This window comes from Equus quagga, chromosome 17 (assembly GCF_021613505.1).
Source record: "Equus quagga isolate Etosha38 chromosome 17, UCLA_HA_Equagga_1.0, whole genome shotgun sequence".
Taxonomy (NCBI): domain Eukaryota; kingdom Metazoa; phylum Chordata; class Mammalia; order Perissodactyla; family Equidae; genus Equus; species Equus quagga.
This window is the reverse complement of record NC_060283.1, coordinates 968790-986786: the sequence shown is the minus strand read 5'-3', so window position 1 is coordinate 986786 and position 17997 is coordinate 968790. Positions and strand designations below refer to the sequence as shown.

Here is a 17997-nt window from a genome sequence, read left to right as displayed (position 1 = left end):
CCCTCACCATCCATCAAAGTTGAAGCCTCAGGGGCCCTCTGCAAGGATGAGGAGGGGACTGAGGCCGATGGTCTCGCCAGGAAGGCCCAGGCAGGGTCTCCTGCCCACTCCTGGCCTCCGTCGGCTCCTCTCTCCCCATTCCAGTCCTTGCACAGCCCTGGGGGGGCCAGCTCAGTCCCTGGAGTCTGGTGGTCCTGAGAGGAGCCTCCTGGGGTGGGCCTGAAGCTGGCTCCCATGCCCTTCCACCCCACCTGGGGGAGCTGCCCACTGGAGCCACAGGCAGGGAGCTGGGGACCACTGCTGCCCACTGTCCAAGGAGAGATGCTCCAACTGATCCTGCAGACTCAGACGGCCCCCCCGTCTGGCTGGGGATGAGCCTGGTGGGCTAGGAGTCCCTCTGACTCCTTACTCCCACTCTCAGCTTCCCAGTCCAGCTGATCAGCAGGCTCTGCTCTTTCTCCCTCATCCCTTCCCCCACTCCCAGGCCCGATGCCCTCCAGACTGGACTCCCTCTCGCAGGGACCCTAGGGTCCCCTCCACACTGCACCAGAGAGGCCCTCCTCCTGCATCTGACTGCTCGTCCAGATCCTCACCCCAGGCCGGCATCTGTTCTGCCGACCCCTGTAGCCTCCGGTGGTTCCTGGGTTGGGGAAGAGAGAGGGGAGTTGCGCCGGGGTGGGCGCGGTCTTGGACACAGTCCAGCGTCTCTGCCGGGTTGGCCGCCGCCTCCCGGCTCCTCTGTCGCCCGCGGGTGTGCGCCCCCGGCTGCAGTCCGCTCGGCCCCCGCAGTCCCTGGTGGACCCGCGGCGCCGGCCCCAGCCAGTGTCCCGCCCCGCGCAACGAGCCCTGCCTGCCAGGACCTGCCCGCGGCCGCTGGCTGGGGCGGGGCCTGCGGGCAGGCGGGCGGGCCGGGGCGGGGCGGGGCGGGGGGCGGCCCGCGCTTCTCCCTCGCAGGCCCCGCGCCGGCCGCGCATTCCCGGCGCTCAGAGCCGCCGCCCCCGCCGCCGCCCGCCGACTCCGACGCGTGGCCGGTGAGTGCGCCGCTGGCCGCGGGGGCTCAGTGCCCCGAGCCCTGCGCTGTCCGGCCCGAGGGCCCGGCTGCGGGCGCCGGGAGGGCCGGGAGGCCGGGCGGCCGGATGGGGAGCAGGCGAGGGTCAGGCGCTTCCCCTCCTGGGCCTTCGGATAGGCCTGGCGGCCCCTTCAGACCAGAGGCTCCCCACTCCTTGTCCCCGGACACCGGTCCCCTCCCTCCGCCGCAGGCCCGCCCACCGTCCGGGTGCAAGTGGGCGGGCCGTCGGCCTCGGCCGCGTTGGGGGGCGGCGGCGGCGACTTCATTGCGGCGGCGCGGGGATTCCTCCCCGGGCCTGACCGGAGCGGGGTCCGGGTCCCCTCCTTGGGCGCGGGCCGGCCTGGGGCCCGGTGGAGTTGCAGGCGCTGGAGCGGGGCAGCTCTGTCCCAGGCCGCGGGAACTATTTCTGGCCGCCCTTTCCCCGGGGAATCACATCCGCCAGGCGCACCCGGAACGAGGGGCCCCTCCTCAGCCGGCAGCTGGTGCGCGGCCGTGGGGGCTGATGTGTGTCCGGAACTAGCCTCCCCAGAAACCTGGGACCTCAGATCAGGCCCAGGGGCAAGTCGGTGGGGTGTGGGCTCACAGCCTCCAGCTCCGTGTAGGGTCTGCAGCCATTCCTGCTTGGTGGGGGAAGGGGCAGTGGCAGGTCTGGCTAAGACCGCGGGTGGGGTGCCTGGAGAAGGCGTGTGGTCCATCCCAGGATCCAACTTTCCAGCAATGTCTTCTGTCCTGCCCCGCCCTGGCCCAGACCAAAATACCGGGCCTGGCCGCTCCCCTCTCTGCGGCTGGGGGTGGACGCTGCCTGCTGTGGAAGCCCAGCTCGGGTCCATGGCCTGGGGCAGCCACAAGGAGGGGTGGCAGGAGCCTATCCGGCCCATTTGGCGTGGGCCAGACCTGTGGCCTGTCCCTGCTCTTCTAGCGGAGTCTCCTGGGGAACTTCCGTCCACCTGTTCTACAGAGGAGCTGCCTGCCTGCCAGGTGAGGGCGGGGTGGGGTGGGTACAAGTCCAGCTCTGGGTGGCTCTGTGCCTGTCTGGAAACGTGGCTCCAGGTGCTGAACTGCCGTCAGTGCCCCACGGGCTGCCCCGCCCTCCCCAGTGCAGACGCCTCACCACAGAGCCGGGAGGGTGGCCCTGGGTGCCTCTGGGAGGAGCACAGCCTGTAGCTGCACTTCTCGCTGGCAGTGGTGTGGCTGTCCGCTTTCCGGTGATGGGGACCAATGAGGGAAGAACTCGCAGGTCTAGGGAGTGTGTGTCTGCCAGCCCTGCCTGCCCAGCACCCCCCATTCTCCCTACCCTGGCTGGGAGGAAGGAAGGAAGCCCTACTCTTTAACAGAAGCCTGAGGGGCTTCCCTAGGGCCACATGGCTGGCTATTGATGGGCAGACCAGTCTGCCTCCAAGTGGCCTCTTCCCCTGCAGTAGCCGGGAGGTTCCTGCCAGCCTGTGACGTGGGGCCCAGGGAATGCTGGGGGGGCGGGGGGCAGGCGGGGCCTGCATGACCTCACCTCCAGGTGCCTGCTGGGCTTCCTACCCTGGCTGCCAGCAGGGGTGAGTCAGCCAGTGATGGCTGGGGGTCCTCCATGCTCCTCATGACGTGGGCTCTGGTCAGGGAAGCCAGGCCCTCTGGCCTTCCAGGGCCTGGCCTTCAGCTTGGCTGTGGGCCCCAGACGTCTGCCCTGGCTGCAGTGGGGGTGGGGGCTCCTGAGCTGCCCTCCCAGGAAGTGTCCTGCTTCCCATGGACATTCTCCCAAGGCCTTCACCCAAGGCAGGCGGTTGGCTGGACCCCAAGTCCCTGGGCCGGCCTGGGCATCTGTGTCCCCTCCTGCTGTCCCCACCAGTGTCTTGCTGTCCTCCCAGTCCAGGCCTGGTGTTGTGGGCTATCTGACCTCCCCCGCCTCCCAGCCCCAGGATGGGTGAGTTCAACGAGAAGAAGACGACATGTGGCACCGTCTGCCTCAAGTACCTGCTCTTCACCTTCAACTGCTGCTTCTGGGTGAGCAGCGGGCACGCCCGCCCATCCCATCCCGTCATCTGCGGCTCTCTACCTATCGTCTCCTCCCTCCCATCCCTGGTCCGTGAAAGGAGCCCTGGCCTGGGGGCTCAGCCCTGTCTCTCAGACCTGGGGCCAGATGTGGTGACCAGTGTGCACTGCCCACAGCTGGCCGGTCTGGCGGTTATGGCAGTGGGCATCTGGACACTGGCCCTCAAGAGCGACTACATCAGTCTGCTGGCCTCAGGCACCTACCTGGCCACAGCCTACATCCTGGTGGTGGCTGGCGTTGTTGTCATGGTGACCGGTGTCCTGGGCTGCTGCGCCACCTTCAAGGAGCGGCGGAACCTGCTGCGCCTGGTCAGCGGGGCTTGGCCAGCACTGGGGGTGGGGGTGGGGATGGGGGCTACTGGGGCAGGGGCTCCCCACCAGGCTGCCTGGTGCTTGCTCTGGGGCCCTGATAGGAAAAGAACAGGACAATAGGGGTTGAGTGTGACACTGCAGAATAGCCTTTGCTGTGTTCACCTGGGGGGTGTCCCTTCCCACCTGCCCAGCCCTGGGAGTCCCCCCATCCCAGTGGGCCAGCTGAGGGAAGACACCAGCTCTGAGAGAAAGCATCAGGGGGCCTGGCTGTGCCCCAGCCCCCACCTGCTGCCTGGAGCCCTACTCTGTGGCCACTTGGGAGCTGAGGGTGGGGGCTCCACTCTGTTGTGCCTGGGCACTACCAGTCGTTGCGGAATGGGGGTGTCTGTGTCCCACCCTGCCTCATCGAGTCCCTGCCCCCCAGTACTTCATCCTGCTCCTCATCATCTTTCTGCTGGAGATCATTGCTGGCGTCCTGGCCTACGTGTACTACCAGCAGGTGAGGGTCCAGATAGGCCCTGTGGGGACACGGACACAAGCACACATGGACAGGCACATGCACAGGCAGGGTGTGCACATACAAGGATACATGCATATAAACTGGAAAGGACATAGACACGCACAGACATAGGGACACGCACATACAGGGACATGCACACCCACACACAACTCCCCTGTACTCCAGAGCTGACCATTGTGCCTCTAGGCCCTGGAGGTGGGGGCTGGGTCACAGGAAGGGTGGACTGCAGGGGTGGGCAACCTGCCTGCAGCACCCAAGCTGCAGGTGCCCCCAAGCGGGGGCAGGTGTCCATGGGATCTGGAGCTCCCTCCCTGCCCTGCCCCTCCTGGTGGCCACCGGGTGCCTCTCCTGGCCCAACCGTGCCTGCCCCTGCTCTGCCCCACCTTGGAGGGTCTCAGACTTTGTGGCTGAAAGTGTCCCCACCTCGCCCCCAGCTGAACGCAGAGCTCAAGGAGAACCTGAAGGACACCATGACCAAGCGGTACCACCAGAAGGGCCACGAGGGCGTGACCAGTGCGGTGGACAAGCTGCAGCAGGAGGTTGGTGGCTGGCACAGGGAGGGGTGTGCATGCCTCTGTGGGCCTCCCCAGACCTGTCCTGTCCCCACTGCAGGGTTGGGTGGTGTGGGGGCTCAGCCTGGCTGTGTTCCTGCTGCAGTTCCACTGCTGTGGCAGCAACAACTCCCAGGACTGGCGGGACAGTGAATGGATCCGCTCGGGCGAGGCAGGTGGCCGTGTGGTCCCAGACAGCTGCTGCAAGACTGTGGTGGCCGGCTGCGGGCAGCGGGACCACGCCTCCAACATCTACAAGGTGGAGGTAGGCTGGCAGGAACCTGGGGCTCCGGAGCCCCCAGATGCTGGGGGCTGGTGTGGCTACACCCCAAGGGAGGCTGGGGCTGTGGCCATGGGGGGGGCTGGAGGACTTGCCAGCCTTCAGCGCCCCACCCCCACCCTGCCAGGGCGGCTGCATCAGCAAGCTGGAGACCTTCATCCAGGAGCACCTGAGGATCATCGGGGCTGTGGGCATCGGCATCGCCTGTGTGCAGGTGTGGGCAGGAGGGCAGGGTGCTGTGGGGGGGTGCAGGGATGTGAGGCGACTGGTGGCCGTGGCCCGCTCATGCCAGCTCTGCGCCACAGGTCTTTGGTATGATCTTCACGTGCTGCCTGTACAAGAGCCTGAAGCTGGAGCACTACTGACCTGCACTGTGCTGGCCCTCCGCGCACGCTGCAGCTTCTCGCCGCCGCCCGTGTGACTACTGAGCTGACACTACTGATGGCCAGGGAGCTGGGGTCCCGGGGGCCCCGCCCTCGCCCCTTTGCCAGGGACATTGTGTCCTCATGCCTCTACCCACCCCCCCACCGTGACCTCTGGGGACCCGCACTCCCAGAAGGAGCTTCCAGTGCCTTCTGCTGCACACCAAAGTCTTGAGGCCTGAGGTAGGGCCCCCCCTGTGGTGAGGAGGGGCTGCAATTCTGCCTGTCCGCTGTCTGGGTGTGGCTGGTGGGGTGGGGCGATTGGGTTCTGAGAATAAAGCGCCCCCCACCCACAGGCCAGCTTCTTTGGGGTGGGGTCAGGAGGCCTTGGGGTACTCCCTAATGCCTCTGCTCAGTTGGAGGGGCTGGTTTGGGGGTGAGTTGGACAGAACTAGGCTGGGCCACCCTAGGGTGCTCCCAGCTGCCTGGATACACCCCCAATGGTGGCCAAGGGAAGGCCGGGAGGGGCAGGTGCAGATGTGTCTGCCACCAGGACAGTCCCACTCAGTAACTTGAGGCCTCTCCCTGAGGCTCCTCCCACATTCTGTGCCTCTGCTGCTGCCCCTGCTCCTGGCCACCCTGCTCCCTGAGCCCCCGTTTCTCCCGCTGCTCTCAGCACTGTGTAAAAGGCCACATACTCACATGCTCACTGTCTCCCCTTCCCCGGGGCAGGGGCTTTGTGGGTTTTATTCACTGCTGTGTTACAAATGCCTAGAACTGCTCCTGCCACTTAACAGGTGCTCAATAAACGTTTGTGGAACAGACGAGTGAACTCTACGTCAGTGAGAGATGGTCCTGGTGCTTGGGGCCCTCCCGTCCAGCAGGGTGGGCAGACCCATCACCCAGTGCCACGACACAGGGCAGGGGACTGGAAGGGCAGCCAGTTGTGAGCTGAGAGCTGATGGGGTTCAAGGAGGAGGAGGTCAATGGCAGGGACACTGAGCACAGGCCTTGAAGCAGAACCTTGCCCATTCTGGGAGGGAAAGATGGTGGTGTGGCTGAAGCCCTCAGAGAGAAAATGTGGACAGACCTCGAGATGCCTGGACCTGCTTGTGGTTCTCAAAGATCCTCTGGCCACTGTGTAGGGACCAAGTACAGGTGAAAGTGGAGGTGGGAGGGCGTGGAGTGGGACTTCTCAGGTGCGAGCTGTGCAGCAGGGGTGCAAGGCCTGGGGCGGGGCAGGACATGAGCTGTCAATGGCAACCGGACTGGAGAAACCAAGAGCGCTGGGCCTGAAGGGGCAGCCAGGGCTCGGCCACCATGCCCCACGGCTTGGGCTGTCCAGCCCTGGGCAGACCTTGTCATCTCCCGACCGGTTTCCTCATGTGCACTCGGAGGACCCTGTTTCAGGTGTCCAGGTATCCAGGCCGACCCTGAAGAAGGTGCCAGGAGAAGGCTGCCTCCCTCTCTCCTAACCGCATACTCCTACCCGCCAGGGTGACAGCTTCCAACTCCGTGGCTCAGCCAGAGTTGAGCTCTCTGGCCGCTCCACAGGATGAAAGCTAATGCCCAGGACGTGGGGAGCTCGGCTAGCCCCGACACCCAGGAGACCCTCCTCAGGGCCACCCCCAACCTGCTATGGGGGTCTCAAGGCTGGTGCAGAGGCCAGGCCCTGCTCCTCCCCGTTGGCAGGAACTTGGCCAAGGGGAGGGGCCTGCAGGGCTGGGGTGGAGCCTGGAAGCCTCTGGCAGCAGGACCCTCAGGATGGACAGCCAAGACCACAGTGGGCACCCTATTCAGAGCCCAGAAAGTCTGGTTCTTGAGATCCTGGGAGAGAGAATGGGGGGACCTCTGTGCTCAGCCTACACAGAGCACAGAACCGGGTGGTGGGGATGCCAGTGTGTCGTGTCCCTGCCCCCCAACAGCGTTCTTGGTTGTCTGTGGCTTGTTGGGTTGTGACAGTGCACATTCCAGAGGAAGAACCCCCAGGATGAGCAGCCACCACCATTTGGATGGCTCTCCTGCCTCCCGGGCAGTGAAGGCTGCATTCAGCCTCAAGGGGCCTCAGGCACGAGGCAGGACATAAACGCAGGTGGCAGGGAGTCCCACAAAGCCAGGCCAACTGTTAGGACCTCCTTGTGGCTCAGCCAAAACCTTTACTAGAGAGTTCTTTTGAGAGTGGGAGATGCACACCCACACAGCTCGGGGCAGGCATCGCTTCCAGCTACCCACACCTTGGTGGAATGGACCCTGGGCAAGTGGTCAGCATGGCAGGCGGGTGGGCAGGCTCCTGTGCAGTCACTTCTCCAGGGGCGCATAATTGAGCAGCTTCTCGATCAGGTCAACGTGGGCTAGCAGCATGCGGCGGCAGCAGTAGCGCTTCAGACCCAGCGCGTCCAGGGCATCCCTGCCAGCAAGGAGAGTGGCTGTGGTCAGTTCACCCTGGCAGACGGTGGGCCGTGCCCAGGCCACAGCAAGTCCCACTCAGCTGCTGTGGGATCTTTCCTCAGCTCTGCTCCCAACACCAGGGAGAGAGCCGCCTCTCCAGGGAGCACCTTCTCTCATTTCCTGAGCCAATTAGAGTTCCCAATTTCCCTGGGACCTAGCCCCAGTCACCCTCAAGGCCTGAAAATTTCCACATCACTGCCTCCAGTGTGCAGAGATGGCAGCTTGGGGAAGGGGAGGCCAGGCTGGGAGGTCCCTGCCTGAGGCATCCCAGGGAGGGGGTCCTGTGCGGGCTGCCAGCCATTCACTGGCACTCTGATCACTGGCAGCCTCATTAGGGCCTGGCGCTAACATGCAGCCCACCCATGGCTTCCCCGTTCATCCAATACACTTGCACTGAGAGCCTGTGGTATGGTGGCACGCCCCAGGGGTTCAAATTTGATCAGGACATGGAACTGTCCAAACAGGGGTGAAGGGTCAGCCTGTAGTGGGGAAGAGAGACTAGGACAGGCATAGGGGTAACTGCAGTGCTAAAGGGCAAGCACAGAAAAAGAACCCCACCACAGCCTGACGAGAATGGCTGTGTGGTCAGGAAGCTTGTCCTACGTCCTAAAATGCAAGTGGATTTGCAGGATATGGGGGTGGGGGGAACAACAGAGAGATGATGTTAGAAAGCAAGAATAGGAAGAGGAGGCTGAGAGCCGAACTGTGGTGGAGAGGCGCTGTGGCCCGCCAGAAGGATACCTAGGAGTCCCCAAGACACCAGTGCCTTGATGCCCAACATCTCTCCTCTCCCCAGGCTGGGGAAGGGTGTGTGTTTGGCAATGCTGTCCTGAGGGCAGGTCAAGAGAGTAGGGCTGGAAGGGACCCCTGGTCCGCAGGGTCACCTGAAATCTGATGAGTGTCCCCACCCACCCCGCAGGCTGGGACGCCCCCGACCCCGCTCCTACCCCGCAGGCCAGGACCCGCCCCGCAGGCCGGGACCCCTGACCCTGACCCCGATCCCGACCTCGTCCCGCAGGCCGGGACTGCCCCACCCCTCTCCCCGCCCCGCAGGCCGGGAGCCCCCTACGCTGTCCGGCCCCGCAGGCCGGCGGCCCGGGTAGCCTTCCCTCCCGCGCCGGCCCGCGCCTCACCCTTCGGTGTACTCGGCCTGCAGGAGCCCCAGGTAGGCCTCCCACTTGTTGCCGACGATCTTGCCGCAGGTGAAGCAGCGCACGGGAATGATCATGGCGGCGGCAGAACTGGACGCACTGCTCGGCCCGGCGGCGCTTCCTCTTGTGGCCCCGGCCCCGCCCCGGGCGCGCCCATAGAGCAGGGGGTGGGTGGCAGACCCCGCCCCCGGCCGCCGCCAGCCCGCCCCGCCTGCTCCGGCACCGCCGGCGTCCGCTGCCCGCCGCAACGAACTGCCTCCGCGCGGGTCAGAGGTCCCGGGCCCCGCGCGGCCGCGGCGGGAACAAGCGGCGCCCCCCAGCTGCTGCTTTGGTACGTTCCGGCCTACGGCGGCCGCGCGGGGACGTAAGGGCTCGGCGGCGGCCGTTCGCGTTTCTCGTGGCCGCATGACTGACAGCTGCGCGGCGGGCAGAAGGCGCGCGCAGGTACCGCGCCTGTCTTGGGGATGCGGCCGGGGTCCCGCCGCCCGCGGCGCCCCAGCGGGACCGGGGCCGGAACCAGGACCGGGAGCGGGCCCAGAGCCGAGCCGGCGGGGAGTTCGTGCCTCAGCGCGGAGCCCTGAGCCGAGCCGCAGCAACAAGTGGCGGAGCCGGGGCCGGGGGCGCGGAGACTCGCGGCAGGGCGGAGAGGGGCTGACCGGCTAGCGGGGCTAGCCTGGGCGGGCGGCCACGGCGGGTCTTCCCGCTGCCCCTCTCGCCCTGCCCGGACGGGGGTCTCCCTGTCTGCAGCCCCTGCCTGTGGCTGCCCGGGGGCCTCTGCAGCTGAGTTTGGGGGTCCCATTCCCAGCCGCGGCCCGGCCCCTCCGGGCACTGCCCGGCCGGCTGGCCTGCGCAGTATCGGTCCTGGCTGGGTAGTTAGTTACCTGCAGCCCCGACGGCTGAGGGCGCGCTGGGAGCGATCCGGCCTGTGGCACGCTCGCTTGGCCGGCGGCTCCTCCCCCGCAGCACCGCCTTACTCCGCTTCGGCCCGCGTCCCTCCTCCCTTCTTGTCGGGGAAGGAACAGGGAGGGGGTGCGGGATGGGTCTGCACCCGCAGCAGGCTAGGCCGTGCTGGGTCGCCCGCGTGCTGGGGGCGTCGGACTTCTGAGGACCCAGAGGGGAGCGGCGGCTGGGGAGGGTGGTCACAGAGGGTGTCGTGGAAGAGGTGCTCGTGAGCTGAACCTTGAAGAACACAGGATTTCACTAGGGGCGAGCCTGAGTGTGTGTGAGGGGCGAGACAGATCCTGGCAAAGGGAGCCTTTGGGCAGAGGCCTGGAGGCCGCACCTGCAGAGCTGTCCAAGGAAACAGCTTTGCACTAGCTTCAGAATAGGTGGAAGAGCTGGAGGTCAGGGGGCAGGAGCCACGGAGGATTTGAAGGGACGGAAGGCTGGTCTCTGAAAATGGGGTGGAGTGAGCCCGGTGACCCTGGGCTGGGGGCTAGGGGACAGGCAGTGTGCTGTGAGAGGCGGGGAAGGCTCCGTGGAGGAGGTGAGCTTTGGGCAGTGGGGGGTGGATGTGTGGCAAAGTGGCACCTGTGAGTTGGGTGCGTGTGCAGACTCTAGGCAGCTTCACTGGCCTGGGGCGTCTGGATCTCTGATCAGGATCAGTCCAGTGTTGCGTCCCAGGCATCAGCTACCACTCCTCTCAGGTGGATGATGGACTCTGGCCTCAGTTGGGGGGCAGGGAGATGGAGGGTCGTCTGGGTTCTACATGGGGCTGGCCAGAGGTGCTGCCTGCCTGGAGTTTATGCCCCCACCTTCGCCTGGGCCCTGGACAGCCTCCCCCGTGGCGTTTGCCATCCCCCACCCTGCCACGTGCAGAGCCACGAGCCGAGGCCACTTCCCTTCCCTTCCCTCCCCCAGGCTGACTGGACGCACATCCTGTCCCCGCCAGAGGAGCGGGATAGGGGGCCTTGAGTCACAGTGGCCTGGGGTCAGACTCAGGCTCGGCTGCAGAGGCTGGCAGCGGCTGGTGGCTGTGGAGGTGAGGGAGACAGGAGGGGAACCGGGATGTCAGCTGGGTGGACCTTCAGGAGCTAGTGGGGGTGGAGGGCTTCCTGGAGGAGGGGCCCAGGGCCTGCCCCACCCTTGCTCCTGCCCAGAGCCTGAGCAGTTGTTTACTCCAAGAGAGTGAGGGGAGCCAGCCTCCCGCCCTGATCCTGGCCAGAGCCAAGTTGACATTCCTGGAATTCTGAGCGCTGTGTGTGGATTTGGGGGCGGTGGCTGGCCTCCGCTTCCTGAGCTCCTCCCTCCAGCTCCCTGATTTCCCAGGAGAGGCCATGGGGAGCAGTGCGGCTGCCCCCGTCCCAGCCCGTGTGCGTACTCCCAACACACGTGCACGAAGGCTCCTTGGGGCCCTCGATCCTCCCGTCTCGACTCTGCCGTGGCTCAGGCCTGACCAGGCTGGACCAGAGGAACCCGGGGGAGCCTCAGAGGTCAGCCCTGCCCTGCGGCCTGGACCCTGGGTGGCCGTGTCCCTCTGTGTGCGTGTGTGTGTGTGTGTGTGTGTGTGTGTGTGTGTGTGTGTATGTATGTTAGGGAGGAGCAGGCTGGGGTGTGGGCAAGGCTCTCCTCAGAGTGGGCAGGGGCAGGAGGGAGCCATGGGGGCCTAGGGCCCTGGTGGGTTGGGGGTGGGGCTATGCCTACCTGGAAGCATAGGTGGGGGGTCCTTGCTTCTCCCCTGGGTGCGTGTGGAACCCAGGCCTCTGGGGAGGGGTGGAGAAGGGGACGGGAGAGTGAGGCGAGGTTTCTGAGCATGGAGTGTCCTGCCCCTGGTGGTGGGGGCATGAGGAGGGAGGGCGGAGCTCACATGTGGTTTGGAACCCGTGAGCCACGCTTCCTGCTGGAGGGTCACTTCAGGGCAGATGCAGACGGGACAAGGGGAAATCAGCAATTGAAGTTTGAGCTGCTGAGACCCTCTGGCTGAGCGTTGCCCGGGAAACAGGCTGGCTACAGGGGTACCCTGGCCTGGGAGTGGGCTGAACCTGCCCCCTGGTCCTGGATCCCAGCCTCAGTTTCCCAATCTGTAAAGTGTGGGTGGAACCAGAAGCTGCCCAGTGGGAGGGTCCCAATCCTGGCTGTTCAGGCGTGGGGTGCCAGGCTTGGCCCCTAGCCCTGCTTGCTTTGGGTAGATGTGGGCTCACACAGGGGATATGCACGGTCGAGTGGGGTCCATGAACATACATGTTTGAACGCCTCCCTGGGGTCAGGTGGGGTTACCCCCCTGCTGTGCCCACACTGACCCTCTCAGCTCTGGGGGCTGGGGAGTCGTAAGTGGTGGTATTTGTAGGTATGCTTGAGGCCAAACTGGCCTTAACCTACAGACTGTTTGGACACATCTGGGCCGATGGCATTTGGGAACGTCACCATCTGTCAGCCTGGCTGCCCGGGCCCCGTGTGAGGCTCCCTGAGGGTACGCCTCTGTTGGGGTCTGGGGGGCGGGGGAGTGTGTGTCTGTGCAAGGTGGGTGGGCACACACTGGGTACCTGAGGTAGGGTGCTCCTGGAACCTGCAGTGGGTGGGAAGGTGCACCCCAGGGTCCTAATTGTGTCCCCTCCACCCCAACCTCCACATGGCCAGGCAGAGAAATACCCGAGGGTGGGAGGAGAAGAGGGAGTTCTGGGGAAGGCTTTGAACTTGGGGTTGGCCTCAGTGGGCCCAGGAGGAGAGACCGGGGGCCCCTTGGTGGCCTCTTCCCCCTGCGACCCATCCCCTGGAGTAGGTGTCCCCCAGCCCCGGAGGCTCCCGTTTGGGTGGGGGGATAGGACCCTGAGCAGGCTCTGGGTGTGTGGGGTGCCAGCCTGCCGCTCCCCCGGGGTGGGGGCCTGGGTGGGTGCTGGGGCCCGGCAGCAGGAAGGCGGACACCACAGGCCTGTTTGTGTTGGCGGGGCCCTCCCAGCTCCTCAAAGCCGCCTCAGAGCTGGCTTGGCCTGGGGGCCCAGAGCGGGCGGGCTCCGCTCTGCTCTCTACCCTGAGCTACTCCCACTGGGGTGTGTGCTCCCAGGCCAGGCCCCTGCAGTTGCTTGGCTGGCTGCTGGGGCTCAGGGTAGGCTAGGCCACTGGCAACCGCCCGTCAGCTCCCGGCCTCCAAGTCTGCATGGGCAAGTGCTTCTTCGGCTTTTGGGGAGGTTTCTCTTTGAGCAGGGTCTTGGTCTGGCCAGGTAGGTGTGGCTCATGGTCCCCTGGGGCCCCAGCCCGGGGCCCTGGAGGGTCCAGAGGCCCAGGCCAGGGCGGGCAGGCTGTGGGGGTGTTCGTCTTGGGGTTCTCACTCAGTCCCGTCCCTGTTGCCTGCTACGTGTGCCATTCTGGGGCACGCAGGCATGCCGGGCTCTGTACTCAAAGAAAGCCCAGGGCCGAGATGGGGTAGGGAGGCTTCCTGGAGGAGGAGGCTGGGCCTGGGTGAGTCAGGGAGCCAGCCCTGGGCCTCTCTGGCCCCTGCACCCATGCCCCAACTGCAGGGTTGTATCTAGGCTATGCAGGATGGAGGTGGGGGGCCCTGGACTCGTGAAGGGGCGTTGTAGGGGCTAGAAGGGCTGCAGGTCATTCACAGAGGGTCCAGGGGCTGCCTTGGGGCTGGGAGTTGGGAGTATGGCCAGGCAGTGGTCTGGTCCAGGCTCAGCTTGGTGTTGGCTTGGGTCTTCCTCACATGTGAGGGCCCAGGAGGGATGGGGGCCATGAGAGATGCTGGTGGTCTGCCCTTTAGGACCTGCCCAGGAGGCCCAGCCACTGATGCCCGGGTCTGGGGGTGTCGGAGCCTGCAGATCAGCCTCAGGCCTGTGCGAGTGGTAGGGTGTGATGCGTGTTTTTTGGCTTCTGGAATGTTGCTGTGGGCTTTGGGTCCCTTAGCTCCCGGGGAAGGGCTTCATGGAAGAAGGTAGGAGGGGCGTGTCCTTACCACATCGCCCTTGAGGTTTCACTGGGCCCAAAACCCCTCCCGGGACGCTTCATCCCTGGGCACAGCACTTGTTGAGGGTGGGGGTGCGGTCCTAGGGTCCCGGACCAGGTGCATCTTCTCTCGCTGTGATGGGTGCTGTTACCCCCTAACTGAGGTTCACGGGGACCGGTCTCAGTTCATCTGCAGGGAGGAGGTGGGACTCCACCCACTCAGTGGCGTCCTGTCCGCCCCAGGCACGGGTTGGAGTGGACCAGTGGGCAGTGGGCTGCCCATGAGGGGGTGGCACCTGCCATGCTGGTGTTTTGAGCCTGTGAAGCCCCCTCCCATCTTTGGGCTGCTGGCAAGACCACCTGCCCCATCCTCCAGGCTTCAAGGAGTCCCTGGTCTAAAGGGCAAGGTGGGAGGGCATGGCTGGGATGCCATCAGGCCCCCCGTGTGAGCTTGTTGCCCCCTCCCCATGGTCCCTGGCTGGCCGGGCAGGGCAGCATCCCCCTGTGAGTGCCAGTGGCAGATGAATGGGCCTCGTGAGATATCACTGCTGGCTCTCTGGGGAGAGCATTAGGCTGGTGGCTTAGGGCATCTGTCTGCTCCGAGCAAGGACGGGGTGGGGTAGAGAGCCTCTCAGGGGAAGTCGACAACACAAGCTGGTCCCAGGGGTCTGGTACCTCTGGGGGGTAGCACACCACTGCATGCCCTGAATCTGTGTGTAAGTCCATAGCTCCGAACATGCGTGTTCTCTGCGTGCACGTCCCCTCTCTGTGTCTGCGTGTGCAAGCCTGCCTTCCTGCCTGCACATCTCAGAAAGCTGAGTGGCCGGAGGCTGGGGATGCAGCCTCCCTGGCCTGGGCCCTGGTGGGTGGTCTGGCCCCCTACGTCTGCTGGTGTACCCCATCCACCCGCCGGCCACCCCTCTGTCCCTGTAGGGACCTGGTCCTGAGTGGAGGGCTGTTCCTCCCCTTGGGCCTGCCCTGTGTCTGGGAGCCCCCATGGAGGTGGAAGGAGGTGCTGCCCGTGTTTCCTCTGCAGAGCTCCAGCCTGCCTTGGCTGTGCTGACCGCTCACCCACCCGCTGACCCACCTTCAGAGGCACTGAGCACCGCCTGGCTGTGGCAAGCCCAGGTATGTCACGGCCTGGCCAGGGCAGCACTGGGCTGCCTCCTGGTCTCCCCAATGCCTGGTCCAGGGGCCTGGCCCACTGGACGCACCCCTGGTCCTGGGACAGACTGAGCCAGCCAGATGTCGCCTCCTGAGTGTGTCTCATTGGGGCCCCACCGGCTAGCAGAAAGGGACTCCTGCGGGAGAGGGGCTGGGCTTTGGGGACAGGGTCCCTGGGCTGCAGCCCTGGTGCACCCATGTCCTTTCTCTGATTGACCCTCGTGTCCTTGGGTGAGTCTTCCTGATTCATCCCAGATCAGACTCACCTGCTCACCTAGGGTGATGCATGCAGGGTTTTGTAGATGGGAAGGGGGTGGCAGGAGTTTGGGGGTGCGCTGGAACGGCATTGGCTGAGCAAGATGGAGCTGAGGGCATCCTGGTTGCTGGGCCCAGTGTGGGAACCCAGGCAACACCCTTGTCTGCCTCAGTCCTCGCCCCGCACCCCGGTGTGATGAAGGGGTAAGGGCTGAGCCCATGGCCCCCCTGACAGGCAGGGCTCCCCTCCCAGCTCAGCTCATCTTTGCCCTTGGAGGCCTTGCCTTGGGGGTCAGGCTGCTCCTGCCCTGTCCCCACCCACCCCCGGCCCCAGTGACTTCCAAGAAGATAGAGCTGACAAGCTGGCTGCAGGTTTGTTTATGCTGGCGGAGGCCTAGCTGTCCCTCCCAGGGTTGTCTGACCCTGGGCTGCAGGGGTGCTGCGTGGGGGGTGGCTGGCTGTGACCCCATCATGGGGGTTGGTGTCTGTGCAGGGTGTGTGTGGTGGGGTTTGGTTTCTCTGGACGGGGGTGTCTCCTGCTCAGCCCTGGGTCCTCCCTTAGCCTCTTGTGCCTGAGAGTGCATTCCAGGCACACGCCCTCTCACACTGACACGTGCAGGGACCCCCATGGCCCTAAGTGTCCAGCCTCGGTGTGGGCGCTGGGGCCTGGCTGAGTTGGGCCACTGGGAAGATGGCCAGAGGCTGCTGGGAGTCACCAAGATCTCGAGGGGTCACCAACTGCCACTTGCTCCATGTGGCAGAGCTGCAGATGATGGTCTCTGCAGGGGCCTGGATGGGGTTCCTCCACTTCCTGCTTCTCCATTCAGCCTCTGGTGCATGGTCACAAGTGTGTCCCTTTCTTGCAGCCCCGGTTCACCAAAGAGCCCTCGGGGGAGCACAGGGTAGAAGGGCCACAGGAAGCCCCAGGCCAGCAGTGTGGGCCAGGCAGGGACTCTGGGGCTGTTCTGTCCCACCTCCCCACCAGTGCCAACTCTGCTCAGAGAGGACTCACTGGGGCTTGAGCTGCAGTTCTCTGAAGAGTCCTCCGGGGGCAGCAGAGGGCCGGTGCTAGTGGCCCTCAGGGCCCCTCAGGGCTGCCAGACCTCACTGGACCCCCAGCAGTCCACACTTCCCCCAGACTTGCTGCTAACCCTCCAGCACCAGGCAATCTCTCAATTTGCCACTTTGTCAGCATCGCCAGTGGGGCCCCTCCTTCTCCCTCACCGAGCCCTCCTCCTTTTCTCTTGTCCCCTCTCCTCCCTGCTCCCCTCCCACCCCCCTCCCTTCCACCACCCTCTTCCTCATTCTTCTCACTCTTCTCCCCTCTGAGCTCTGCTGCCTGACTCTCAGGGGCCTTCAGTGAGTCCTTCCCTCTTTGGACTTCAGTTCCTGCGACCGTCCCATGGCGTGGACACTGCCAGTAGACTGCCATGATGGGCGGGTAGGCCATGGCCACAGCCACTAGCCCAGGGTGCAAGGGCACAACCATGCCTGCAGTGGCCTCTCTCCCGGAGGCCCGGGATCCCCTGCCTGAGCCCAGAGAGGAGGGGTCTCAGGCCCTCCTGGGTGTCTGGGCAGCAGGCCCGAGCTCAGGGAGGAGGCATGGAGGCCACTTGCTGATGTCTTCCCCTCACACCAGGGCCCCAGAGACTGTGCTGCCCCCACCAATGGGGTGGGTTACGGGGGCACAGCTGTCCCCATCTGCGATTGTGGGCATGTGTGAGTACGCCTAGGCTGTTCCTTGTGCGTGTGTCTGCACATCAGCAAATGTGCACAGCACCAGAGCAAGGGGCACTGGGGCACATTCCGGGGTGTGCGCCAATCACCGTGGGAGTCTGCGAGCCTGGCTTGGGTCCACGTCCGCCTGTATGTGTGTGTGGATGTGTCTGGGAGGGCGCAGGGTCCAACTTCTAGCCTAGGCTGTGCAAAATGAAATTTGGGGCCCCTTGGTCAAAAATTATCAAGCATTTCAAGACTGGCAGTGCAGCATCAAATCAGCAAGGGGTCCCATGTGATGGCACATGTCACATGCCCCTAAAGCTAGTGCTGTTCCCTGCCCAGCCAGACAGGAGCAGGGGAGGGGGCCTGGGAGGGGGCGAGGTGAGCAGCCCACCCTGGCTGGGTGGAGGAGCGGGGTGTCGCCAGGAGTGGAGCTCTGGGCAGGAGCTCTGGGCCAGCGTTCCATGGGGCCTGTCTTCAGGTCCCTACAGATCACTCCTGCACTCCTGGGTGTTCCTGCCCCTCCCTTTAAGTCTGAAAACCTCTGGGACGGGACATGCCTTGCACAGTGACCCACCTCCCTGGTGCCCAGGGCTCCCCTGAGCCCCATCCCTGGCCCCTCTCAGGGTCTTGCTCCTTAAGCCGCAGCTCTGCCTCCTCCCTGCCACTACTCGCCCCCCAAGGCTGAGTACTCCTCAGCGCCTCTCCCCATCCAAGAGGTGAGCTGCGGGACCTTTGGGGTCCCAGGGCAGCCCTCGCTTAGCTCAGGGTGGAGGTAGGGGGAGGCTACTTGGAGAGTGTGCACCCCAGCTGTGTTCCGGGTCTACATTCTCCCCAGTTCTATCTCGCTCTGGAGTCGGAGGCCTCGGTCGGGGACCAAAGCCGGAGCCACCTCAAGTTGCCACCAGAGAGCAACTGGGTCACCCTCTATTTGCATAGTGCTTTGCAGATCTGTGCGGTCAGAGGTCTCCAAGCCCGGCCGGGCAGCGGGGGCCGGGCGCAGTGCGGCCGCGCGGGGAGGCCGGGGGCGCCGTCCCCGGGTCTGAGAGCTGCCTGGGCTGCAGCCCCCGACCCCCGGCCCCCGACAACGCTCCCCCTGTCCTTCGTGAGCATCTTCCTCCCCGGCGGGGCGGGGACCGGGAGAGCCAGGGGCGCCGGCGCGGGCGGAGGGGCGGGCGCGGGCCGGGGGCGCGGGGCCGGGGCTGCGATTGGCCGGTGCGGGCGGCGCGGTGGGGAGGGAGGGGG

General features: G+C 65.4%; 2 protein-coding genes across 14 annotated transcripts in view; both read left to right on the top strand.

The window, feature by feature from the left end:
- Positions 1-894: 894 nt before the first annotated feature.
- Positions 895-5958, top strand: CD151 (CD151 molecule (Raph blood group)). Of its 6 annotated transcripts, none has more exons than XM_046642752.1 (9): positions 895-1031; positions 1989-2047; positions 2971-3061; positions 3227-3418; positions 3846-3920; positions 4376-4480; positions 4599-4757; positions 4900-4986; positions 5078-5958. In XM_046642752.1, exons 3-9 carry the CDS (start codon positions 2978-2980, stop codon positions 5135-5137), a joined length of 762 nt encoding a protein of 253 aa, XP_046498708.1. In that variant the 5' UTR covers positions 895-1031; positions 1989-2047; positions 2971-2977; the 3' UTR covers positions 5138-5958. The 6 variants fall into 6 exon arrangements, with proteins under 6 accessions (XP_046498708.1, XP_046498713.1, XP_046498709.1 ...); XM_046642757.1 differs by having other exon boundaries at positions 2931-3061; XM_046642753.1 differs by having other exon boundaries at positions 2926-3061.
- A 2856-nt stretch (positions 5959-8814) lies between these two features.
- The window catches only part of TSPAN4 (tetraspanin 4), a 25488-nt gene continuing 16305 nt past the window's right edge, over positions 8815-17997 (top strand). Inside the window, exons 1-2 of one of the 8 annotated variants that reach the window (XM_046642763.1) lie at positions 10591-10714; positions 14651-14742. Coding sequence is in view for 2 of the 8 variants with exons in the window: in XM_046642760.1 (XP_046498716.1) it covers positions 11010-11165 (156 nt within the window). In the remaining 6 variants the exon portion in view is untranslated. Of the gene's footprint in view, positions 9065-9111; positions 9178-10590; positions 10715-10803; positions 11166-14650; positions 14743-17997 lie in introns of those variants that run through there. The other 7 variants (XM_046642761.1, XM_046642767.1, XM_046642766.1 and 4 more) reach the window with 7 other exon arrangements.